The sequence below is a fragment of the Rhea americana genome, unplaced genomic scaffold, assembly GCF_003343005.1.
Source record: "Rhea americana isolate MKP2758 unplaced genomic scaffold, rheAme1 scaffold_15, whole genome shotgun sequence".
Taxonomy (NCBI): domain Eukaryota; kingdom Metazoa; phylum Chordata; class Aves; order Rheiformes; family Rheidae; genus Rhea; species Rhea americana.
In genome coordinates this window covers 2576664-2603088 of record NW_028185594.1, presented here as the reverse complement: position 1 = coordinate 2603088, position 26425 = coordinate 2576664, and the positions used below count along the sequence as shown (strand labels likewise).

The 26425-nt window shown below is 41.7% G+C and overlaps 1 protein-coding gene across 1 annotated transcript in view; it reads left to right on the top strand.

Annotated features, from left to right (window-relative positions):
* LOC146598920 (uncharacterized) overlaps positions 1-26425 on the top strand; it is an 88455-nt gene that overhangs the window by 4797 nt on the left and 57233 nt on the right. Inside the window, exons 3-5 of the mRNA XM_085299547.1 lie at positions 3691-3830; positions 4472-4538; positions 11341-11425. Of these exons, the coding sequence (XP_085155673.1) occupies positions 3691-3830; positions 4472-4538; positions 11341-11425 (292 nt within the window). The remainder of the gene's footprint in view (positions 1-3690; positions 3831-4471; positions 4539-11340; positions 11426-26425) is intronic.

Here is a 26425-nt window from a genome sequence, read left to right as displayed (position 1 = left end):
GGAAAAGATGAAATTCCTACCCCTAGGCAGACACCAGTAAATAACAATTAATTCTTGCACCRCTGTGGAGTTTAAACCACTCAGTTGTTCTTTGTATAGGTGCAATGCCTGTGTGTGCAGCTAGAGCAAACGATAGCTCACCCTTGCGTCTTCGTAAGCTAGGCTGTTCCTGTGTGATGGTCAGCTTATGCCACTGTCCAGCTTAGTATTTGCTGTGTGTATGGCTGAGGCAGAGGCAAGATGGATCTGGTTGTTTGCTGGTTCTAGCCTGTGTGCAGAGGATTTCTGGCCATTTTCTGTGGGCTCTGCTGCTGRTTGGGTGCTCTGAAATAGGAAAGGAAGGACTTTGTCATGGCTAGATGTATGCAGGCAGATACTTTTTGAGCTGTCATTGATATCAGAACCTCTCCTCTACCAAGTTTGATGTCTGTGGGAACAGGACTGGTTCTCAAACATGAAAAATTCAAATGGTTGTCACTGCAATGTCAGAGGTAGCATAGAAGATGGGTGGCACCAACAAAGCTATGCCTAGGCACCCTCACTGCCATCTTCATGTTAATAAAATGCCTCTGTATGAGTTGCATTTGCTCTCACTGTTTTATTATGAGCATCTTGTTAGGTCTTAGAATGCAAGCTGAGCAAAGGCAGCACCCTGTGGGTGCTTGATTATCTGTGTAGTGTGAATGGTGGGGAGTCATAGGACAAAACTCTTTTGTTTTGATGTGAAGGAGAGTGCTTCCTCTGCTCTTTGAAGACCTGACACAGGTTCCTCCAGAATATAAAGCTGTCAGTGAACCTTGGCAGAAGTATCTTACCTTTTCTGGAAGAAGAGAGCTGATTATAACAAGGTTTTGGAAGCTGAAGTTTCTGAGCACAGGAGAAATACAGCAGGTTAGAAAGGAAAGGAAATATAGCTAAGTGGGCAGTTTCTGGGGAAGATGAACTGTCCTCAGTCTCTGAGGCACACAAATAGTTCATCTCTTCTTGCTGATCATATGGGATGATCATCAAGGTGTTTTCTGTTTTGCTTTAGCTTTGTCTGCAAGTTCTATGGATGAATAACACAGTACAGGTTAAGCTGTTGTAAGGGCTTGCAACTTCCAGGATAYGCTTCCTTGGGAGGGCTTTTGTTTACTGTTCCTGACTACTTGCTTCCTTCCCCACCCCTGCTTTGGGCCAGGCTTTCTATTTCTCTATTCCTTCAGGGGGCTGATTCAACTCACTGAGTTGTCAGAACACTAATCCAGGCCCCCCCCCCCCCTCCAAAAAAAAAGGAGGGGACAACATAATTACTGGGAGGAAAGGGAATTCGATCAAAATCAAGATCATGACTACAAACAACTCTAAAGTGAATTAGAAATCCCACAGCCATGGAAGTTGTTGGCCTGTAACCAGAGGAGATCTTGCAAAGCATAACTACTTAATGTCAGAGASGAAAAACAGCGTAGCCAAAGAGCACAAAAGGAAGTATTTTTGTTGTTGAATTAAGAACCCATTACATGGTATATTTATTTTAATCTCCTGTTTTTCATTCAGTATAATCCTTTTCTTGAATTGGAGCTTCTCTTCTGTTATAACTGACTGTTTTCCATATATATAGCAGGGATGCTATTCCCTCAAGCACTTGATGTTGCTTAGGATGTGTCATGTCTGAAGCCATTTAATTAGACCAAATGCTTGTGCCACGATTRTATCTTCAGAGATCTGAATGTAATTGTTCTTCCTTCTATGTTTTTTGGCTAGAATCTTCCAGTTCACATGAACTTGCCTACTCTTCATACTGATGAAGTCTGTATTCCTGAAAGTGCAGGGTTCTCTTCCAATGTAGCTAGGCTGCATAAGCTCTTTTTCCCATTGCTGTGCATAGTCATTTCTCTGAATTATACCCTTTATTACTCTGTTTTAATAAGTCTGTTTACCTTCATCTTGCTAAAGAACAGCTCTGTTAACATAAAAGCTGCAGTATTTGGACACAATTCAGTTATAATTTCACATYTAAATCCTTTGCGTAAAGAGAAAGCCAACATTTTCAGAGACGTGTTCCTGTAACTTCTCAGTGCTATGGTACTTGAGAGCTRTACTTCAGAACACAGTAGCGGTGTTACCTGACTGTTGCACACTGAGCAGTAATTAAACTGAGCAAATAATGCACTGTGAGCACATCTTGCTCCCTGCCATCAACCTGAAGAAATACAATGGMAAGTAAAATGCGGGGGCCAGAAGCAGTGTCAGAGGGCAAAACGAGTATGCTTGAGAGGGAAGCCCACTGTGGAACAAAAGTGTCTACAGCAAACTGTAAGGCTGAGTTTTCAAACATTTCCTGAAGTGCTGAGCTCTGTTCTTAATGGGAGCTCCTGCGTGCTGAGCACTCTGGAAAATCTGGCCACTTCGTCGGAGTGGAAGTCAGTCTTCGTGGGAAAGCTGGCTCTGCTCTTGCTGCTGAGCACTGTTGCCCTGCAGTATGGTGTGCTGCAAAGCAGTGCTGGCTGTTGAGGAGTGTGGCCCTGCGGCTGGAAAAGYGGCATGCAGATTGTGTCCTATGGAGTTGGGCATAGGGGGTCCCTGTGCAAGACTSCTCTCTGGAGAGGATGTGTGGGATGCTGTGAGTTTTGCTTTACAGAGCAGACATGCAATTCTTCAGTTTGGAAGGCTTTTTCCTGCTTAAATTCCTCGGACAAGTCAACCCTGGGGGCATACCGAATGTTTCAAGCAGTGTGCCAAACTGCTGCAGCAATTCAGGTGACAGTGCACATGGCTCTCAGCTGAGGAACTGGGGCATAAGCCCCATGAGAGGTACCCACCACCTTAGTACTGTTGGGAGGCTCAGTTTCATATCACGTAGACGGATTTCCTAGCAATGGACTGCTGATTAGAAGGTGAAGGAGGACACCGATTCATTTAGTTTGGTTTAGAGTGAAGGCCAGCTGGATGATTTAGAGACTGATTTGCTTTTCTGGAATGGAAACTTTTCCGTTTTAGTACCTAGCTGTGGATATGTATGTGTTTAGTTGCATATGGGTTACGGTCTTAAGAACCAACTCCACACAAAATTGTGACATAACCAGCACAWCACAACTCCTTCAGCAACCATTCTGAATGCTAAAATCCACTGGGAATCTCTCCCTGTCAGCTTGTTTCTCTGGAGTCTGGTTTTTATGACTGCTTTGGCTTWAGCAACATTGAGCTCACAGAGCTTCTTTAGAGAGAAACCACTAGCACCCTAAATATCTTAAGTCTGGCCATTTCATGCTTGTTTTACTGACGCTCTGGGCAGCAGGCTGGCCCGTGATTACTAGTGAGACAACATCTACTGCTGCAGCTTGTCTGAGCTGTTCCTCAGGTGAGCAGGGAGAGGCTGGTCCATTTAACATGGGTTTTTAGGATGAGGTTGATAGATGCAGTCATTGTAGGTCTACTGTCTAGATTGTAAAGTGGTATTCACCTTTGTAAAGCCTGTAGATTTGGCCAGATATGTTCAGTTATGATTTCTAGTATTCCTCAAATCTTCTATGGAAAAAGTGTGTGTGCATGCATGTGTATAGAGGAATTACCCACTGCCAGGAAAAAAATTAGTCTGAGTTCCCTTAATTTTTCTTGAGGGAAATTTTGACTGGATTTATCCAACTACTGTGTGATGAAGGATAATTTTCAGAAATACAGAAGGAAAAAAATGTATTCTTTGTATTTCAGCTTTTATCCTTGGCATTGAAGATCTTACATTTACAAGTTCATTTGGTTAAAGACCCCTTGATGCAGCAGGTGAAAGATCTGTTCAGAAGATTGTGCCCATGGATAAATCAGATGATGGATACTCAAGCCTGGTCTCAAAGGTTAGAAGAACTTACCAATACATCAATGAAACATGCTCACAAGTGCATGTTACTGTAGGGGCAATATTTAGAAATTCTTTCTCAATGCCTTTAAATATGAGGTAACTTCACTTATGGAAATAGATAAAAATGCAATATGATCAATGTACTTCGTATTGAAGAGAAAAAATAAGTCCTGTAAATAGAAAGCCGCGTTTCATTGCYATTAAACTTAATTTGTAGGTCTTTAAGGTAACCTTTTCCTTCAGTGTATTGAAAGGCTTGTAAAGGAAAAACTCGTTTAAAAAAAAAAACATATTCTAAATGAAAAACTAATACGTACACACTGATACACACGCGCGCGTGCGTGCACACAGCAGAGCACTGCATCCCAATGCCCTCATCATCAGGACAATGTGCCCCTTCCCTTTGCTTTTCCTTTTCTGATTACCTCGGTTTATTCATGWTGAAGTGCTTTGGAAATTCATATATAGAAGATATGCATTGGGAAGTGGGTGTAAACTGAAGAACAGCAAAAAGATACTTGGGAATATTTGCAAAAGGTTTTAGCTGAAAACTTTGGTGATAAGTAGCAGACTGTGAATGAAAGGACTTGGAGGGGGTATTTTTATTTATTTGTTTAAAATAGATTTTATTTCCAGCTTCCTGTCTGCTGAGGACRGTAATGACTCAGGCAGGAAAATGGAAAGTATATCACCTTTACTYGAGGTGTGTATATGTTCAATCATAATTAGGGAAAAGCACTTGGGCTGTATGGATTATGCAATGAGTATGGGAAGATTTAATGACATGAAAGAATACATTTGGGGAGGGATCAGGTTGCAGGGATTTAATGAAGCCTTTTCTTTTTGAGGATGCTGGAAGGGACATGCAATAAAAATAAACCTTTGACAGTAACATTTAGTTCAGTTTTTAAAGAATGTAATTGCTTTGGAACATGCTAAAAAGGAGTAGGCTGGAAACACGACTACATTTCCTTGTGTAACAATGTTACATAGTCAATAGGCTTCTTGTAAAAAATTCCTCCTTCCCTCAAAAGAAGCCTTGAACTGTAAATAATTATCTAATGTAACTGAACTGGGATTTAGGGCAATCCTCTCCATATACTATGGAAGAAGAATGTGCTGATCCCCAGTTTAACTGCTCGTTCTCTGTGGTCACTGAAAAAGGATGGCAGGGGGAAGAGTTGTTGCTTTTTGTTTTAATTTCTGGAGGAAATAATTGCCATATTTCTCTTACTGTTTCTTTAACTGTAAACTGCTCCAATCTTTTTATTTAAAATATTGTTTTCATTTGTTATTTTAAAACAAATGTTTTGTTTTCTGTTTTACATTTCATCAAAAAGCTGGCTTTAATTTGCTTTCCTTTTTGTGGGAACTAGAGGGAGGTTTTAGTGTTCTCCTCTCCTCAACCTAGTCTGGTCTTACTCACCCACAGTTGAGGGCAGGTGACACAAAGCTAAAGAAAATGGAAATGTAACCTTTGTCCTCTTCAGCCTTACCACCCAGTGCACGTGGGTCTCTTCTCTGGGGAGCAGTTTCTTGTCTATCTCAAGAGGCTGAAGATTCCCCCTCATGGCTGGATTGAATGTTCCTGATTTTTGTGGCTGATTTCTTCCCCCTCCCCTCACCCTTTCTCCTGGGTTTTCTTCTGATCTTTTCTTTGGTCTTGCAAGTATAAGACAAGAAGTCACCTCTCTGGCCATTTTGATGTTATTCTGCATTCTGCCATCTTTTCAGAAGCTGCAGCAAGCAAAAAAATCAAGAAAAGGCAGGATGAGTTGTTTAAGTGGAAAAAAAATCCTTTCACAGAGTCCCTGGGCACTCTGACTTTTGCCAGACAACTTTATGCTCTGCTATCACTGATGGTAAGTGAAGGAAAGGATACCTAAACATCAAACATGAATCCCATAGGTTTTGGGGGTTTTCCCCCACTTAAAGTATTTTTTTTTTTTTAGCTCTGTGTGCTGAAGAGTTACAAAAGGGCCAAAAACCAAAAGCATCAAATGCAATTTCTCTTGCATTGATACATGAAAGTGGGAAGAGTTCCAAACCATTCCTGATAGCATCATGTGCTTGTAACAGAGATCAGTGCTCCTGACTGCTGCATCTTCTTCTGCCTTGATGTTCTCAGATCACTAATACTAATTATACTGGTTTTATGTACTAAAGGCTGCTTCAGCAAACTGGGCTATGCCCCGGCCTTGTGTCCTCCACAGGAAATGGAGGACCTGATGGAATGTTACAAAGCCACAGTCTTGATCCTTTTCATTGAAAGTCTGGAGATTCTGAAAAAATCAAGACTAAAGTTGAGCAATTCAATTCTGTTTGGAAAAAAAAGAGTCAAGAAAATTTCTTTTCATTCTGATTGATTTGTATTTTTGTTTTCTAATGCAAATTTGTTTTCAAATGACTCCCCATTCTGAAACACATTTATCAAAATATTTGTTTCCAGAAGAYGAGGCTATTAAACCAGAAACTTTTCTTTGAAAATTATAAACTTAATCAAATCAGCATTCGCCAATGGAAAATAGTTTTAGCTACGATTTTTAGCAACTCTATTTGTAAGCTATATGGAAATAGCAAGATGTCAGGAGACTTCTTTTAGTGTCTTGCTACATCTTAAACTGTTATTAAACAGCATTGTGCTTTTTTAAGAATAAGTAGTTAGGTATGTATTTGAAAGGTTGTCAGTTACAGAAAAGTCAAATGTTCAACAGATCAGTGGTTTGGGATAGAATGAATTCTACATTTCTGTTTGCACAAAAATGTTTTGCATTAAATGCTGAATTTTTCATTGTTTTAAAAGGAGCTTTTTGCAAAGTAGAAATTTAAGTGAATGCATCCCTGCTACGTATGGCCCTCATTCTGCATTTGTAGAACATCATATTCCAGTGTACAACAAATGGTTTTAAATTTGAATCCTGTTGATCCTGTCTGAAAGGTAGAAAGGCAGCTGTGTTGAGCCCTGTTTTCTGTCATCCTATGAAGATCTCTGTAACTGCAGGCATGCAGGGTTCCTTCCACAGGCGAAGGGGAAGCAGGCTGCTCCCATGGCTACGGGGGAGAAAATAAGCCCCATTTCCCAAAGATGGCAGCTTGAGAGAGACCAAGTGAATGAGTGAAGTCCAGGAGACTGTCCAGCCCTTCTAAGGGAAAGAAGCCTGCCTTAAATATATCACCTCAAAATGCCAGTATGTATCAGCTGCCAGTGCCCAGAGCAAACCTTGTGCTATTTCTGGAGAAACCTACAAAGTAAGCGGAAAGAAATTAGGAACCAGGAGAAACCATCCAGTGTAAGTGTCCAAGGAAGGTTACCTTCACAGGCAGGTCTAGTTAAGGGCGGCCTCCTCCCTTYCTCTGTCCAAAGTCATCTGGGTGCTTGAAATACATTTGATGATAAGCCCCCTCCCTCACCAGCTTACTGGTCAAACTATTTCCTGGACTAAGCTGTACTGCAGAGTATAATACAATTTGTAAATGTTTGTTTTGTTGTAGTGTAATACCTGGTAATTACAGAAGCTATTCTTGATGGCTGAAAAAAAATTGCTTTAGCTATRGATAAAAGGTGAGGGAGCACTGCTGGGTAGATGCGTCTTTGACAGAGAGCTCAGGTAGGGCAGAGCATGTGCCCCCCATCCGCYGTCCACGTATGATGTTCTCAGAAGCCATTCAAAAAGCATTCCTTCCTTAAGTMAGTCATAGGCTCAGGGAGGATTTTCTGACTTTCTCCTTCTCAGGCAAAGGGGAACAGAAATGTCAGTAAGTGGTGTTTCTATGGGTTCCACGACACAACTGACTGCTGTTGCAATACTTGGCAATCAGCAGCTTTTGGCAGTGGGAGTGTCTGCGGCAATGGAATCAAAAGAAGACGTAGCTCAAGCTGCAGAGGAGCGAGGTGCCTTGGGCAGCTGAGGGTGTTGTGTTGTCTTCCCTCGTCCTCTGTTTTCTGCAGTGGAGTTAGAGGATATCCTGTTGTTGTCGAAACTTCTCTGTTCAACGTTGCCATTTTGGGCTGAGGTGTTCTCGAGAGTGGCGAAGGGACAGCTCTGGCAGTATGAGCACACCATCTGTGYGCTCACAACAGGGCTCTTCCAGGGAGTGAGAATGCTTCCCAGGAGCCACACTGGAGCGATTTCCAACTTGGATTTCATTTAGAAGTGTTCACAGATACTCTACCAGCTGTACGCTGTCCTGGGGCAGTAGGGAAGGTTTCCATCGTAGCCTTGATACTGAGAGTACAAGCCTTAGAGAAACCTCTGGTCTCCTCACCACATATCAAGGCTTAAGGTGGTAAATGCAAAACAGATGCCAGTGGAGGATTTAGCTCTTACTGCTATGTCTTGGGGGCTAATGCTACATGTTCTGCATGCATAGTTCAGTCTATTGCTTTGTTGTATCCATCTCCGAGGCAAAATAGCTGCACATTGTGCACACAGGGACACAACGTAATCGGTTTAGGGGAGGAAATTAATCTCTTCTGTTGAAATCATGGGAAGAAATTAATAGGTACAGAAGCAATTACTCGACTTGGAGTCTAGCCAGGATGCTGGGCCTAATGCACAAGTCAGTAATTGTGCTTGTTGTTGGGTTTAGGGGTGTTTTTTGGTCTAATGACTTGCAAAAAAACCTACAAAGCCACACTGAAGCCAACTGTAAAATTCATCTTTGTGTTTTCATTTTCCTTGTTTATAAGCTCAACAGTTTGATATGTACAATGAAGATTTGGGCTATGTGAAATAGATAATCAAATTAATCTTCCATATATTAATCCAGAGTTAATTAGATGTTCCTATGTAATTCTGAATATTTTGGGGGATGATCATTCACCATAATCAGTGTGCTACATTCAGACATCACTGATATAATTTATGTTTCTAAATGGAGATCTCTCTCTTTTTTATTAAAAAAAAAAATAGAGATGGCCAGATATGATATTAACTGAGACTACAGTATGCAACCTTTTAATCTCCACTGCAGTTAAGTGATCAAAGAAAGATTATTTCTGTAATCATTTTTCAGAATCCATTGAACTACTGTCCTCAAATTCACTGTGAAAAAACTTTCCTCTTGCATATTGTGTATGATATACAGAGTGGGTATGTTTTACCTGCTGTGTATAGCTTGAAATCTGGAGGTATTATTGTAAGCTAGCAAATAGCAAAGTAAAGCAGACTCAGCTACAATAAGCAGGCCAATAAGCATTTGATGTAGGAAGATTTGTYTTCTGTTAAATCCAGAATCTGGGGAATAGATATAGAAGCAAGGAAGGACTGTCAACTGTCTCATTTTGGTAAAGAGAAGCCATGCTGCAGAAGTAAGCTTAGGTCTGTTCTGAATTTTTTCAGAGAAATCGCTTAGGTCAGAAAGCACTGACTTCTTGAAACTAGAACATCCTGCACAAAAGTACCAGGCGGATTAACTATGGTAGGATCTGGCTGAGAGTCTGGCTGGGGGAGTTTGGCTGGTTCCTGTCAGGGTGTTTTGAGGGCTGTGGGGATTTAGTAGCCTTGTGGGGTGCCTTTTCCTAAACCTTCGAGTTCCGGGACTCCTGGGTTCACTGTTGTTCTTGGAGATTTTAGGCTTCTGGGTTCGTATTAGGCATGTAGGAGGGACTGTCAGAGCTGACTGGGAACCTCCTGGTAGAAAATGTTTTGTTAGAAGGAAAATCAGTTTGTCAAAATGGACTGTCTTGTACAGACGTATGTTTGATGCATCTCCAGCAGAGCAGAAGCAAGATCCTGCCTGCTGAGGCCTGGAGCCAAGAGAGGAGCCTGGGTCTTGGCAAACTTTGGGAGCCACAACTGGGCCAGCGATCTCACTGTTTGGGTTGCTGTGGTCAGGTGCTCTTAGGGGTGATGCTCTGCAGGAAACCTACCAACTTTTTCTTTACTTCAGCTTCCCCTTTTTCTGGAAGCTCTGCACTCCCCAAAAGAAGTATTTATTTTTCAAAATCTTGGAATTCCCAGCAAATGGAAGTTTAACCCTCTATCAGATATATCTGGTGCAGTTTGATCATCTTGGTCTCAGCCTTCAGATCCAAAGAACTGTGCTGGGTGGAGCTGGGGTATAGAAAAAGGTAAATATGACTTCTACCCATGTGATTAAAGAAAATCGAGCTACTAGATCCTTTCTATAATGTGGGATAGCTTGTTAAAGCAAATTGAAGAGGTTTGGGGATAAGTGAATTCCAATTTTTCTTTCATCTGGAGGAAGCAGATAAACAGAGTTAATAACATGTTAAAACTGGGGGCTCTCAGACCTTTAGAAAGAAGCCATGAATGTAGTCCTATGAAACTTAAAAAACATTAAATGATTAAAAAGAAGCAACTAACACAGAATTCAGTGTCTGTGGATGCTGGGCATTATGGTATGAAGCATTATTTAATGGGATTGCTTTAGCAAGAGAAGTCCCAGGGGATATGGTGAAATTAGTGACAGTACATTCAAAATAAATCTGAATGCAACATGTTGTCTTCAAAATTAAAACTTGTGCTGTAACTCACYGCAGGCAAGTGGTTTATGAAAACAGTCTAAATGAAGCGCACATTTTAAAGAATGTGATTGCTAGTGAACCATAAATGTGAGACAAATTGTATCCAGTGTTTGTATAACTGAACTGTCAGTTATTTTCCCATCTTTGGCTGCTGCTAAGTCATAAAAGTGGAAGTCAGAACTTGTAAGACAGCCAAAGAGACTGCTTATAATTAAGTATAAAATAAGAATTAAAAATACATTTTTGTTTAATATGTAGCATACAAACTGCTTAAAGAACTCTGAAAGCAAAGGCTGAATCTACATAAGGAGCCACCTGTGGCATTTAGAGACTGCGTTGGGTGAAGTACTACATAACTACAGTAGAAAGAGAGACGGTGTCAGCTCTTAGCTAAACAGTGGGAGAGGACAGAGAAATGAAATGACGTCTCAATGTCACAGAGACTGAAAAAGAACTGAAATGTCATTTTTGCCATCCTTGCCCTCATCTCTGACTTCACTTGTGGATTTTAGGGCTGTTGCAAGTGTTGGAAGACCATAACCATCAGACTTTGAAAGGAATTCCCTGCTATCTGAGAGGCKCCACACACCTCCGGTCTCAGTACGTTCATAGCTTCCAGGGCCAGGCTTTAAATTGCATGGCTGGATGCGAAATTCCCTGACAGCTGAATTGAGCTGTCAGGCTGGAGCTCGAAAAACAAACACTGATATGAAGAGTTTTTAATAGGAGGCTGCTTTCTGACAGCCCTGTGGAGAGAAGCTTGGAGCCAGTATTAATGACAGCCAGGCTGCCTGCTAGGAGAGTGACACCATTAGCTGTAACATCTGAATATGAAGCTAGTCCTTGGTTGGGGGGGGAGGGTACGGGGGAGGGTGGTACTTGACAGAGTAGCTGAGAGAGGAGTTTTGCATCTCAGCATGACAATATGGAGAAAGGAAAAAAAAAAAAGATTATTGTAGAATTCTAACTAATTTCAGTCTCTTGTATTTGCCTTTGGATGGTTTCACATTCACAGATTCTAGTGGGGCATTTGGAGCTGCAACACAGTACTGAGTACACAGAGGCCTGCTGGGTGCTAGGAGCTACTGACTCACATGGAGGTGAGAAATGTGTTGCGATTTGCACCRATACCTGTGATACCCCATCGCTGAACTGTACCCCCACTCATTTGGAGAAGGTCAAAAGGTGTCATTCCTGCGTTATGGGCGTTCTTTGTGCTGTCTCTGTTTTTTATTACTTTATTTTATATGTTATGTTACATCAGTGTTCCTGAAGATCRGGGCAGCTTGTGGAAAACATAAAAGGTCTTTTGTGGGACAGAGTGGAAGTGCACAGGAGCAGGTGGGCTGCAGAGGAGTTCAGGAGAGGGTGGCTCTCATGGTGCCCCGTAGGAGTTCACAGGCACAGGGGCTCACAGAGCTGTCTGTATATAGTTTCTTTTGTTTCCTTTATTTTCTCTTTTTGTTTGCAGCTCTTGCTGATCACTTCCCTAGAAAGTTACTGCATGATTTGTTTTCAATTAGGTTGTTTGAAACCTCTGACATAATATAGTCAATAAGCAGGCTGGTTTTTAGTTAGTTTGCATAATTACCTGGAGGCAGATGTCTCTTGTGGTTTTGATATCTACTGAGTTGAATGACTTTTTTTTCTCAAACCAAAATTCTTAATCATCCTTTCAGTTACATTTTTTTTCCTTTGATTGTAATTATTTGTTTGTATATCAGGTATTAGAAACAGTGGTGACATGAAATATATTGTTTATTTGTATTGAGTTTTCTTAATAACCACTGCAGTAATTGGAAGTGCCAGTATTTGATTCCAGTATTTTAAACAAATTAGACAGTTGGCCTGTTTATGGATGAATCTTCTCTAAGGAGAGAAGGATTTGTTTCTCTCCTCTCCTCTACCTGCCTAAAGGTGAAGCAAAGCTTAACAGTGTYGCTTACTCCTAGTTCACAAAGATGAGAAATCACATTCAGTCCAGCCTCTAGGACAGCACAAGCCAGAGAACCAGTGATTTTTCTAGTAGCTTCACAGCTTCTGCCTGAGCTACACCAGCTCTTTTAGAAAGATGCCTAGTGTTGATTTAAAGATAGAGCTCCTTTTTCTTTTTTAACCTGTGAGCTATGCTCCTTTGATTATTTCTCATTAATGCCATTAATGGGAAGGCAGAAGGAGTTGAAGCTGAGGAAGGATAAGCTGTCCTCATAGGAAAGCCAGCCAAAGAACGTCATAGCCTTGGCTGCTGAGGTCACCTAAATGGGCTGGATCAGTACAATGATCTCAATTAAGAATAGCTCTCCTTTTCCTCAGGTTAATCTTAATACTGATCATTGGTCCATGCCACTGATATTCATGCCAACAGAGTTAGTTGAAATAACTTGGTGGGTGGAGCGGGGGAGCCAGGTTTTGGGGCTATCTTACGAGATACTTGTGCTGAGAGATGTGACTATGGGGCCACGGGCTGAGTGCAGGGAAGGGCAGCCCTCCTGGCTTTCCCRCAGTCAGGGATACTTCAGATTTGCCCTTGGTGCACAGCTTTCACTCAGCACAACAGAAATCCATGTTTTTTCTACTGGAAAATAATTTCCTATTACAAAGTCATGCATCTCATGGAGATAACATTAGTCCCAAAGGTACTTCTGTTGACACATGGGCAGTGTTCTGTGGTTTTATTGTTGGTCATATATTTACCTGAGAAAGGGCTGTGAAGTTAGGAGTATGAAACTGGCTATTTAAATGATTAACCCCTGTGCATTTTAAATTACCTGCAGGGAGAATGACTTTATATCCCAGATTTTGTTAGACTGTGTCTTGTATGCTGATRTTGCAAGACTTGAGGAGGGATGACCATCTTGTTCTGTTGTAATGGGAACCCTTGGGTCAAATTGTAGTTCATTTGCTTAGGAATTGAGAGCTAGCAATGAATAGTAACACTGCGTTGCACTGGCTAAATTAATGTCTAGATGATAGCAGAAGTTGTTTTGACATGATGACAAATTTTACCTGGAGGAAACCAGGAGGCTATGTTGCCTGCTTTCCGGATGTTGAAGGCTGTGTTTCTGTTTCGAAGGGTCTGTAGTTTGGAAGCTGATAAATATCTTATTACAGCTCCACCTCCAAACTTTGAGGCTTCAGTCTTTAAATACTGGCAGGGGTGAAAATCTCTGCACTGCCAACTGCAGTCAAGCCAAAGTATCTCACCAGGAGAGCACGAGAGAAATGCTTCTCTGATGTGCCCCTTTGAGAGTGCACACACYGTCCTTCTGTCTTGGGTTGAGCTGCAGAAGTGATTCTTTGGCCTGTAGTTGATCATACACATGCCATGACCAGCTTGAGCACTTTCTTACATGTTTGTTCGCTCTAGTGAACTGTCTTTCACAGGGGAGAGCTGTAACTGTGTATGGCCACCTAAGCCAGCTTCAAGTAGAGCCGAGGCAAGCRGCCCCCTTCCTGGGAGGCAATCGATTGTCACAGCACAAAAACTGGTGCTCAGAGGTGCAAGTGGCTCCTGAGCTGGGAGAAGAAGCTGGGTTTAATACCCTCCTGTGTGTTGGAGGGCTGCGTTTCGTTCTGTTCTGTATGCGTGCTGGGTAAGGGCTGAAACGACAAGAGCGCTGGCAGGGGTAGCGGGAGCAGCTAGCAGGACGGAGCTGAGCTGCTCAGCTTGCACAGCTCCAGTGACTCCTGCTGCCCAGCAAGACTTAACGAGCTAAAGCGAGTGCAGCGCTCCTGTGAGAGGGAGGCAGCAGTGTAGCTGGAGAGAGAGCCCTGAAACCCTAATGACACAACTGACATCGCGAGCTGGGCATTGCAAGGTGCCTTGTCTGCTTGAGTGCATTTTTCTTTTCTCTTTGTTGAATAAGTAACTGATTCGTGTTTGTGGGTGTGCTTCTTTGTCTGTCTGTCTGTCTATTTTTTTTTCAAGCCGAGGAGGATGTATTTTAACCTTCTCAGGTCTGCAGGTAGGGTCTCCAGTAGACATTTCATTGGTGACCATTGCACCCAAGTTTTGCTGCTGCTGACTAAGACCTGGCAGACAGGTTGCACAGGTTTTTACAGGTGAATACAAGGCCAGGACTGGAGCAGATAGCAGACCTGGCTGAAGTCTGGGGTGTCCTGCAAAGGACTGGTATGTGTGACCTRCCCTTCCTGTCTGACTGGTTTGCAGCACTGACAGTGCTGACTGGTTTTCACTCCAGCAGTGAACAGAGTCCCTTGCCAGACTGTTTGCAGGACTGCAGTGCTGGCACGCCCTTCCCATGTCTGTCTGCAGAGCAGTCATTAGGTGCCATAGCCGAGCTTATCCGTGAATACTTACCTGGGAACATCACAGTTTCAGGAGGGACACGAGAAATGTGTGCAGACAGTGCTTTTGAGCATGCCTTAATTCTGTTGTGTATTCAGMTTGGTTTATTCAGAGCAGTTTACTCTGACCTGCTTTAATAACTGTCAAGCTACACTGACTTTGTTTTAAGTGCCTTGAGTGGTTGGCTTTTACTATATGAATTACTTATCACCAGGTGAAGCTCTGGGGAGATTCTGCAAACATTCAGGTGTGAGGGTGACTGCAAGCCTGAGTGGGAGCAAGAGGCCACAGGTGGTAGGTGCACCCACCATACAGGTGGTGGTATTGGGGGGGGGGGTTAATCATCTTGTAGATGCAACATCCAGGAGGAATTCATCGGGGGACCCTTTTCTAAAGGATCCTCTTTCTTTCCTTGTTAGGGAGAAAGTCACTCTATTCAGGCAGGTTCAGGTCTCATGGTAGAAGCTGTTAAGGATGGTTCTAAAATGGTGCAGYGTGTTGCCTGAAAACTACTCCACCTGTGTGAACAACTTCCTGAAAAGCCCTTTAAAACTATGTGGATGTAATAGGATACAACAGAATTACTAATAGTGGTTGCTTAATGTGAAATCAGGCACCAAGGAACAGTTTCCAAAGATTGTATGCTTCTACCAGTACAATCATGTTCAGTAATCACAAGATTGCTGCCTTTTTTTTTTTTTTTTTTTGTATATCTCGCAGCTTTAGTAATCAGGATACATTGTTTTATAGGACACAGTATTGCTTGGTAGCCATGGAGGTAAGGGATTAGATTTCCTTTTARAACTTCCTGTAATTTGGAAGGAAATATTACAGTATTGTGGACTGGAAAAAATTATTTCTGATTTGCATCAGACAGTGAAATRTCATATATTATTGTATCTTCCTAGCAAGTAATTCAGCATGTATATGTTACATATAAAAAGTAATATACAATGATAATGTTATCTGAATGTAGTGACAGTAGTTATGAACAGTATATGGGCAGAATAGAAATATCTTTGGGTTAATGAAAAGAGTATTTTAAATAGAGGAACTTGTTTTTCTTAACGTGAAGGTAGCAGTTATTTCAGCTGTATTTTAAATACGCAATTAGAGAGTGGGCAGATTTTAAGGCACTCAATACAAATCACCATTTCAGCTGTCAAAATGTCTTTTTTTTTTTTTCTCCCTCATGGAAAATTGAATTTTTCTAATTTGGCTGGCAAATACAATTACTTAATTTCTAACAATTGTTTGCTTTCTCCTGCCGGGTTTTCCATTTAAAAGGACGGTCGTCTTCAAACAGGGTATATAAGCTTGCACAGTTTGTTTTATGTCATTTTAGAGATATCGAACCTTATGTGTTGGGATTAGCCAATGCGTCTTTGGACTTCATTTTGCCTTTGGAGTGCCACCTAACTAAGTATTTTGACAGTACTGTGAGAATTTAAAGCTGAGAGTTAGAGCTAATTATYTGAAGGTGAATGGACCTGGGAGAGGCGAGAAATTTTACAGCTAGTGCTGCAGGCTGGGCTGGCTCTGGGTGAGAACTGTAGAAAACTGATAGGAGAGGATTAAGTGAGTGCTGTAAATAAATTTGTTATGCTTCCAGAAAGGGGAAGAGAAGTGGTTTTTTGTTTTTTGTTTTTTTGTTTTTTTTTTTGTTTGTTTGTTTTTTTAAGAAAAAAAAGAAACTAGTTAGACTAGTTAGAGACCTTTCTCTGTGGCTCTCTGGTTTAATAGCGGGTATCTCCTAACTTCAAAAGGAAAACTGAAGCAGCAGAAAAGGTCATTAAAGGGACAGGCTGGATGGCCAAGAAGTACTAGTGGCTAAAAATGTCTCTTGGAGCCTTCAACGYGATTAAAACTCCAGACTGTTGTCTTGGTAAAAGGCCAGTGTAGAGGACCATGCTGCTGACTTTGAGGCTGCGTTGTTTGCTGTCACTGGGGGTGATGGCAAATGCAACACACAGGCTGTGCTAGGACGTGATGCGGCTCTTTCGCTGCTCCACTCGGCCTGTRCTGCACATCTCCGACGTGCCCTGTGCTGCAGCAGGCTCCAGCAAAGGGCATTAGTTTAAATACTCACTTTAATGGATTTCCTGAAGATATCTGTAATTTGGGGAACAGTGTTCCGGAAAGTGAACTGCTGGGACGGTCATGAACATCAGTGGCCCAGCAGTGTGCGAACTCTCCTTTTTCCTTCTAATGAGCTATCTTCACACTTAAATAAAGAAGAGGAGGGCTTATTCATTCTCAGAAATTGCACAGTGGTTGGATGCACTTCTGGGATTTTAATGAACCTGTGGTGCTTTAAAATCTGAAGCACGCAATTCTCCTCCTACCAGAGAGCTTTTTTTCCTCCCAAGGCTATTTAAGAAGTGAAATATATCACTGTTCCACAGTGCATGTTTTCAGAAACATRGGGCAACATTTGGTGGAAGTAAACTGTAATAGGAAGCTAATGTTGTTTGCAATGAGACACTGAATCACTAAGAGAGCTGCTGTGTGATCTTAGAAATAAAATCTTGGACCTTGTTTTTAAAAGGGATGGGAGAYTCTTCAAATACTGTGATCCTTGAATCTATGCTTTCTATCCTTATATTCAAGTTTCAGAAGCTGTGGCTTGTCTGATGCACAGAGATTTTGCCCTTTTTAAGAAGAGCTCTCAGGTATGGATGGGAGTTATTACAGCTGTCATGACAGAGTGGGAGAAGAAGGATCAAAGTCACTGTTCATTCAAGTGCTTGAGAAGTTCAGTGGGAGCAGTAGCATGGTTTATGCCGTGTTTCAGCACCAATTAAAGTCAGACAGTATTTCCTGTAGTGGTGCAAAATTGGGTCTCTAATGAACATTTGGAGACTTCTGTTGTAGGAAACTGATCTCATAAGCTTGGAACAATTGTTAGGTCYCCTGAGTTTTCTTTTCAGAAAGCCTACATTTGAACAAAAAACAAACTTTCAAAAGAATTGTTGATCTAATTTAGTTCTTCAAAAACAATTTTTCAATTCTAGTAAAAAGCTTCTATATTCATTTCAACCACCTGCAGTGTAATTAAGAGGTTTTTAACCACAGAAAACTCCAGCATGTTTCTTCCTACACTATTTGTCATGTGGGGTGGACTCTGCTTTTCAGARGTGATCTGCTGACAGAGAGGCTCGTATAGGGATTTGCTAGCAGTAGACTTGAATGTTCCATACTTTGTCCTTTTTGGCTCTTAGCTGGTGCCAAGATAATCCACGCTTTCACACTTTTTTTTTGTGAGTCAGATATTTAGCAAGGCTCAGACAGTATCTTTTGCACTGCTGGAGATATATAGACTGGAATACCACATTATACTGGGCAGTTACAAATCTAAATCTCTTTTGCTTATTCTTTGATGCCATAGGGAGTGGCAAATATCTGTGTATAGATCCATAAATGTGGATCTATCTTGAAGGAGATTAGAGATCTCATGGCYATAACTCTATCCTCCCCATGTCCAAATCCTCTGCTTAGTTTGCCTGTGGTAGGTAGGTTACAGAGTTAACTGCATTGCCACAAATTTTCATTGACCTGAATCTTACCTGTGTTGTGTGCAGACACCAGTCCATGTATAAGCCATTTCGTCTCTTTCAGTCCCATCAAGTCACAGGCTGAGAAAGAGCAATTAGCRGTAGTTCTAATGAGCACTAATGAGTCAAGCAAGCCTCTCTCTCTGCTGTGTCAAATCTACTTTTATTTTTTTCCAAGCACTCTGATTAATGCTCAAGGCAGCGGAGGTAAATAAAAGGCCTATCCAGTTACCAAACGCATACAAAAAACTCTTTCCTGCTGTAGCTTACACAGTTGCATCACCGTGATGCTTTAMCTGCCTTTTAGAGCTGCTGAAAAGATGAAGGAAATGGATATGTTCAGTGCTCTTACCTGGATCCACGAGGTACTGCTATGTGTCTTGTCCTGGGATCAGCATAGCTCATAGAAGACATTGGTAAGCAATGTTTGCCCTAGAATAAAGCACATCTGGACTGTCATGGATGGTAATTATTTTGTCTGTGAAGCCATAGCAACTGAAATAGTGACAAAGGAAGATGTTACTTGTKGTGAGCACAGGAGAAGTTTGTATTTTTTTTTTTTCTGTTCATGAGTTTTAAGTTTGTTTTCATTTCATGTTGGATTACATCAGAAWTATTTTTATTTAATCCCTTTATAATGGCTTGTTAATAGGTCAGGCTGTCCTAACCACAGTACCTGTATGGATATTGTACTGTGATCATAACATGAAAAGTAAAACATGAGTTCACAGGTACAAAGTAGGCAAATCAGAAAATAATTTGGAGTCATAGGAATCAAAATAAACTATTTTTAATTTGACTTTCTGTTAAAAATCACAGTATGACATGCACATTCCAGTAGTGACGGTCCCTGTAAACAAACACTCGCATGCACATCAGATATCCTCAGGCACATCTGATGAAGTTCTTAATTCCCAGTTGCTGCAATCTAATTCTCTTGGCTTCCGTTTAAAATAAACAAAGAAATGTTTGAGTCCCATACAGTTGCAGGATAAAAGTTTAAAAAGCAGTGCATGAAGGCACTAACAAGAAAATAAAAAGAACTCAAATACATTTTTGCTATAGCTTTCTTAGAAAAGTAGCTGTAATAGAAGTAACTGCATTCTTAGAGTATAAATGGTAGCATATTGTATTTATCTGGCCCTTTCACAGATCCGTTCCTTTGTTTTTCATAATTTCAGGGACAGCTTCCACTTACAGTGGCTACCCTGCTATGTGTTCACGAACTAAGTCACTATTTTGTTTGGTCACCCTCATTTCTTTTGGCTCTGTGTTATAGCTGGATACTCTGCTGTCTGATAAGATRTAAAGCTCCTCCTAGGAGTATTGATAACCTCTTTTGCTGGTGTGGACTCTCTGACTTTGGAGTCAGCTGGGTACCCTTCTCCCTCCAGAGGATCTATGTGGTCCCTCTTTCTTTCTCTGTTTGCAAACAAGTGGGAACTTGGAGATCTGAGACGAGTTTGTTGGAAATTGGCAGTTACTAGAWTGGCATCCAGGCAGACCTGTATGTTGCAGCATGACTGCGTAAGCCTTATTTTTTTAGACAGTTGAAAGTAGTCTTCAGACACCCAGGCAGTAAGTGAGAGTAAGAGGAAAAACTGTACTGGCGTAATTGGCTTAAGGATTAGTCGTCTATTTTTCCATCCATACCCAAAAATCTAGCTTTTAGGAGACTATTACTTCTGTGACTCATAGATTTGTTTATTCCTGGCTTTATTACGAACCATAAACAAGAATAGCATCCTTCAAGTGTTTGTAAAACTCAGCGAGATCATCATCAGCTTGTTATTAATGTCTCCCTTTTGTAACACCCACAGGCCCTACTTGGGCAGGTGTGCCCTGTTGTATGTATGAAAAGCTTTCCCTAAGGCAGCAGGCTGGATGTGGCCTCTCTCAGTTTTGCTGGGGGAAAAGTGCTTCTGATTCTAATGTRTCTATCTCAGACTCATAAGATGATATTGTCTTTATTCAGAACAAATAGAGATTTAATTCAGGTATTTGCTGCTATGCTTGTAATTAGCCGGAGTATTCTATTTGCATCACTRCACAAAATATTCAGTGATGTTCTAGGCCTTTCCTGTTTGTGTACCAGCATTTYGCTTGCTTCTAGCTAACTTCTTAATCTTAGTGATCCCAGTAAGAGAAAGAGCTGAGTTCATAATCAGGTGCTTCGCAACGCATTATGGTTTCCTCAACTCGTGTAGTTTTACTTTGTACTTTTCAAAGCATCCTCCTATAAGAGGAGGCTAACTTTAACTTCTGCAATTTGGTAATTCTGTACCTGTGATGAATTATTTTGGTATTGTGCTGATAACTTGTAAAAGCAAAAAGTCCTTTAAGCTGCAGGAGCTCTGATGTAAACTTCTAAAGACTCAAAATTGAACTGATCCCTAAGAATAAAATCAGGACCTTAGATGATTGGAATTCTCATGTTTTGGATCATGTCACATGTGATTAGAGACTGCTGAGGTATCTTATCATTCAGTAGACATGGTGTATATGGAGGGTGATGTTTGGAGGGAAAGTACCCTGAAACGTTGGCAATGAACATTAGAGCTATCCTTGTGGAGCTCAGGATCTGGTGAAGTCTCTTWCAGTTAGTCTTCACTTTAAGAAGTACATCTGACTTTTAGAAAAGGCTTCTGTAGTYCATCTGGCACTTGAGATTGGTGAGAGCAATGTTAGCTGTTACGTTCTGCTGGATGACGGGCTAGTCGAAGGCTAGGTTACCAAAGCCAGCCTTTCTGACTTCACAGTCAGACATGACTTTCAATATGTTCACTTCTGAGTGCACTGGGGAATGAATGCCTGATCCACATACGTTCATATGCCACAAGAATCTGGTATTCCATCAGCTGTTATTTTACTTATTTTCTGTTATTGTTGCTGGGTTTTTTTTACTGGTACTGTTTAATAGAAGCTTGAGAGTGAAGTGCCTCTAATTGTGGCTGCAAAGCAAAAACCCTAATTAAATAAAGTGACGTCCAGCTAAGGGACTAGCTCACTGCTTGTTAAAGTACTCTGCAGGAATGTCTCACTGATCAAGTAATTGTGTTCCCTGCTGCATATGCTGCTCTTCTCCTAGCAGTTGAAATCAGTAAAGCTGCAAAAATAAGATGCATCTACAGTTTGATCTGTCTGCACTGATTGAGAGAAAAATATTTCTTCTCAGAAGCCACTAGAGCAGCATTTTTTAAAAACTGTAAATAAATAACAGCTGTATGTTAAGCCAGCCTTTAATTTGTCAAAGCATCTGCCTTATTAATACAGTACATCAGAAAGGACTGGAAAAAAAAAGTCAAAGCCTTTTCAATCAGCTAGGTAACTCTCAACCACTGAATATCTTATAGAAGAAAGCAGAACATGAGTCTACAAAGTGATTTGGAATCATCTTGTACCATTAAATACCACCTGTAAAACTGGAAACTAAAGTTAGCTAATTAGGAAACTATGCTTTGCATCACTTCATCTATGCAGTAAAGTGGCCAGCAGGGTCATTACCTTTTAAAGATTCACAAATATGTTCCAAAACACTGACCAAAAGAGATCTCAGAGAAGATCATTTCATTTATTTCCTATCTCATTAATTTTTCCTAGTCAGGAGAAAAGAAGAAATGCTGCAGAAAGGTAGGAAGGGAAAACAACTCCTTCTGTGATGGAGAAATAACTGGGCACTGCAGTGAAATAACAGAATCGCACAAAATAGTTGAGGTTGGAAGGGACCTCTCGAAATCATCTAGTCCAACCCTCCTGCTCAAGCAGGGTCATCTAGAGTGTGTTAGACAGGGTTGAATCCAGGCCGGCCTTGAATATCCCCAGAGAAGGAGACTCCACAACACCTCTCTGGGCAACATATGGCCTTTTGGCTTTGCAGTGGTTTGTCAAACTCCAGAAAGCCAAGTGTCTCTGCTTGTTCTTGAGTGCTTGGTAGGAGATGGTTTATCAACCACTATAGACCTTTCTACAGAGTAAGGTCCATTCTGTGGTTCCTTTTTTGAAAGGATGTGTGCTTCACTCCCTCGTGCAGGTAGAGGGAGGCAGCACGGGGCTTCACTTCCACCCCAGGCGGACTCTGTCGGCGGGAGCCAGGTGGCCTGTAGCAGAGCAGGTTGCAAGGACTGCCCATGTGCAGTTAGTCCTTGGCACCYGTGGAATGCAAAGGCAAGACCATAGCGATGTCAAAAAATGGGGGCACGTTTCTTGTAGGGTAAAACAGCCAAAGCAACTGGTTATGTGGATTATTGTTCACTGCAAAAGCCACCACATCCTCTTATCTGAAATCTATCACCAGTCACAGCAGTATAGTTATCAAACAGAAGATGAACACTGCTACTTTTTCATCTTGGTTATAGATTGCTGTGCAAGAGGATATTACTGGTCCCATCTCCTCCCCTTATCAACACACATGCAGTGTGAAAAAACTTGAAAATAGTAAGCTTTAACTTGTAACTTGCATGTGTCTGAGCAACCAAAGTTTCCTTTGATCCTTCCAGTTTTGCTGGTATGATACATAGTGCCAAATGCATTCATCAAAACAGAAGAAGTCATCTCTGCAGTGAAATTAATGAACAAGTGATCAAAAAAAAAATTCACTACAAACAAGAAGGAAAGGGCAAGTTCAATTCATTGCATATTTGCATATAACGAATAGTTCAGTCAGCAGTTATAGTTTTGCAGGAAGGAAGACTTCACAAGACATAAGTATTTTGGAAATAAAAGTGAGATGCGAGATGACCCTGGAATTTTCCCTTGTTCGTTTGCCCTGCACTGTATGTGGCTCTCAACAGCTCTACTGCACTCAGAGTGCAAGATGCCCCCTGAAAGACCTGGCCTACAGCCACAGGGCTCTGTGTTCCCTTGTGGGAATCAGCTGAGTCAGGAGAGGGAACAATTGCTATTTCAAAGGCTGTGGAAAATAAATAATCACAAAGACATGAGGCTCTGTCTGTAGRCAAGACTCTCCTCTGCTAAAAGAGCTGGTACCATTAAGCCTTTTGGCAGGATTGTGTTTAACTAGGAGAATATTTTTCATTGCTTTGTACCTAAATGAGAGACGTATCAAAGTGCAAAGATGTCTTAGATGTTCCCAGATACCAGGATTTTCTATATATTTTCTCTTCACTAAGTCAGCCTCTTTTTTTTGGCTATCAGATATATAATCTGTTCCCCCCCGCCCCATTTGCTTGTAGTACTGCAACTTTGAGTCTTTCCTTTTCCAGAATTCTAGGCTGCTTGTGTCTGGTTTTTCTGTCTGGTCCTCCCTGTAGTATTTGCTGAAGTGTGGATGTTCAAAGAGGATGCCTAAAATTAGATTGAGTTCCAAGGCATTAGTACCACCCCCAGCTTATTATTTTTGAATTAGATATCTCTATTTGTAATACATTTTTTCTCATGCTGTTTCATACGCAGTAAAATCCACCCTACCCTCCCACGACCTGTATTTAATCTCTGAGTGATGCAGCTTTCAGGCAAACTATGGAGAGCTTTGAAATTTAAATYCTGAACTGGAACTGTAGTCACACTGTGAGCATCTTATGACAAGACTGGGGTGAACACTATCCTGATTGTGGGATAGTCTACAAAGGGTGTAACACTCTRTGTAGAAGGCTTTATCCACCAGAATAGTAGATTGCATGCAGTTTAGTTTGAAAGAGCTATTAAAGTCCTTTGAGGGCTGTTTCAGTTTCTTTTTGCTTTGAGATATCTGCTTCTTGGCCCTTTATAGCTCTGTTAAGTCTGGATTAAGCAGAGCTGGGGTTTTATCAGGTAGAGGGGTAGCATGCTTACTTTTAGACACATTTGCTGATGGCAAGGAAAAGAGGTGTCATTGTGGCCACAAGGAGAAGGCAAAAGGGCTGCTTGGGAATGGAAATGCTGTGACTGTGATGACCTAGAAAGGATTTTCTGAGGTTACAGCTGATGCAGTTGCTGTGTAAATGAGGTAGTTGTAGCTGGAGGAAGAAGTCCTGCAGAAAATACTTAATAGTTCACTGAAACTTCCCTTGGGCTGTTTTGAAATTTCTCTCCACTTTAATTGGAATACAGTGATCTGATACTGGGCTTYTATATTGCTCAGGGGAAACCCTTATAGAGGGTAGAAAATGAACTACAAGGGTTCAAAATGGAAGTCAAGGAACCAAAATCAGTTTCCCATCTCCTGTAAAGCTGTGGGAGTCATGTCAGCTGGCCCAGAGCACAGCTGTTGGGGGCAAGCAACACTGCAGCAACYGGGGATGCTCTGTGGAGCTCTTGGCTGGGCACTGTGCCTCTAAGGACCCTTGCTGTCTCCAGTGCTTCCCAGGACAGTGGTGCAGTGCAGGCCTCCCAGTGTGCCAGGAGACCCAGGGCCAGAGGAGCTTTTCCTAAGGAGGAAGCAAGAGAGTTCAGTTGTGGTGGCTGAGGGACAAGCTTGAAGGAAAGCTATGCAAACCTTTATTGTTCCCCAGGAGTGGTTTCCTCAACATCCCTGTATGCTGCAGTCCGTCTCGTAGGATTTGGGGGAGAACAGGATAATAGGGCAAGGAAGGTGAGAGTTTCTCTTTCTGAGCATGTTTTTCTGACAGGCTTGCTGCAGGTCTCAAGGAGAATCTCTGAATTGCAGATAAATACTGTCTCCTCAGGTAACTTTTAATGCAAGTAAGATGGTGGATTGCATCTGAAACAAGAATATCTCTGCCAATTTTCTCCTCTTGTCTTCTGGAATTCAGAGAAAGTTGAATTTCTTTTTAATAAAGAAAATAATCTCTTCTGTTGCCTCTTAACGTCAGACTTTGATAAATTCATTTGTAGCAGACCAAGTCAAGCTGAACAATATCCAGCCCACATCCTTACTTCTCTGCTCATTTCTATTAAAATCACTCAAGGATGTTAAAGTGAATTGAGTGAGTCAGAAGAGGCTGTTCCAACAAAGTTCAGGAAAGCCTAACAAGTTTTGAAAGTTCATAGGTTCTGTTGGTAGTGTGGTCTTTCTTGGGGAGCTCTGCCTTGCAAAGTCATTTGTTTTGTGTCTAAGAGAAAAGACAGTGTTGTGTCCAATGTACTGGGCTAGAGTTTGCATTTAGATTCTATTACAGATTCTCTGGATAACATGGGAGAAATGCAAATCACTCCGTGGGGCTAGAAGATATCCTTTTTTAATATTTGTGGACAGTAGGCAGCTTGGTGGGGAGTGCCTGTCTCTGATGCCAGGCATAATTGAGTCCCATTATCAGTTGCAGCCTCTTGGTATACCCAAACAGTTGATGAATGCTAACTCTTAAGTCAATCAGATGGTTGCGGCTTATGTCAGAAAACAGGTTTCAGACTAAGTGCTGCTGTGCTGAACCTCCTCTCTGAAATCTCCTGATGCCTCTCTTTCCCTTGATGACTCACACAGACACCTGGGGAACTCATGTAGGTGAGCAGTGATGTGTTTAATGGCAGTTGGGTAGTCTTTTAGCTAAAATGCAAGGACAGCATGAGAAGATTAGTTTTATTACAGACTATACTCCCCCCCCCAAGGGAAAGTTAGCAGTGTGGTCACAGATGTAGACAGCTCAGCAAGGAGGGCAAATTTATGTCTCTGCTCTGTGCTGTTGCTGGTACCTGGCTTTCAGCACCTAAGCTGGCTGGTATAAAGSATGTTTATGGATGTCCACACAATGTTGTCCTCCTTACTCTTTGGCAACATCTTCATTGCATCCATCGCTTGCTTCTGACTCTTTGAGATGATTTTGGGGGTGTTTTATACCAGCACTGGTCATGGAGCAGTGGTATCCCAGCTGCATTTGGGGCTCACAGTCCTCCTGTAATGTATCTAGGCAATATGCTGCCCCCAGTTCTGCCTCATTATTTACATGCCATCTTCTGTTGCTGTGGCTCACAGGCAGGGTGGCAGCTTAGACCATGGTAATGCCAGCCTCATTACTTCTGCCTCCAAAAAGGGTACATTTCTAACAAACAGTCCACAACCCTGTGGTTTCCTGTTTTTTTTTGCAAACGGTTTGAGTACGTTCTGCTTAAGACTGCTGCTCTTGAAAAGTCAAGTAGTTCCTCCTGTTTAGGGCAAGGTAGTGTGCTTTCCCAGTTACGATTCTCTGGCCTCAGACCTGTGGCACAAGGGTACTTTCTCCAAGTGCTAGGGATGAGGGTGCTAATCATCTTAWTGGCTCTTGGCTGAGTGAACTGGGAGCATCTGCTATAGTAGTAAAGTAGCTTTCTCTGTAAATAAGTGGTGTCTAATCAGTAGAAACTGA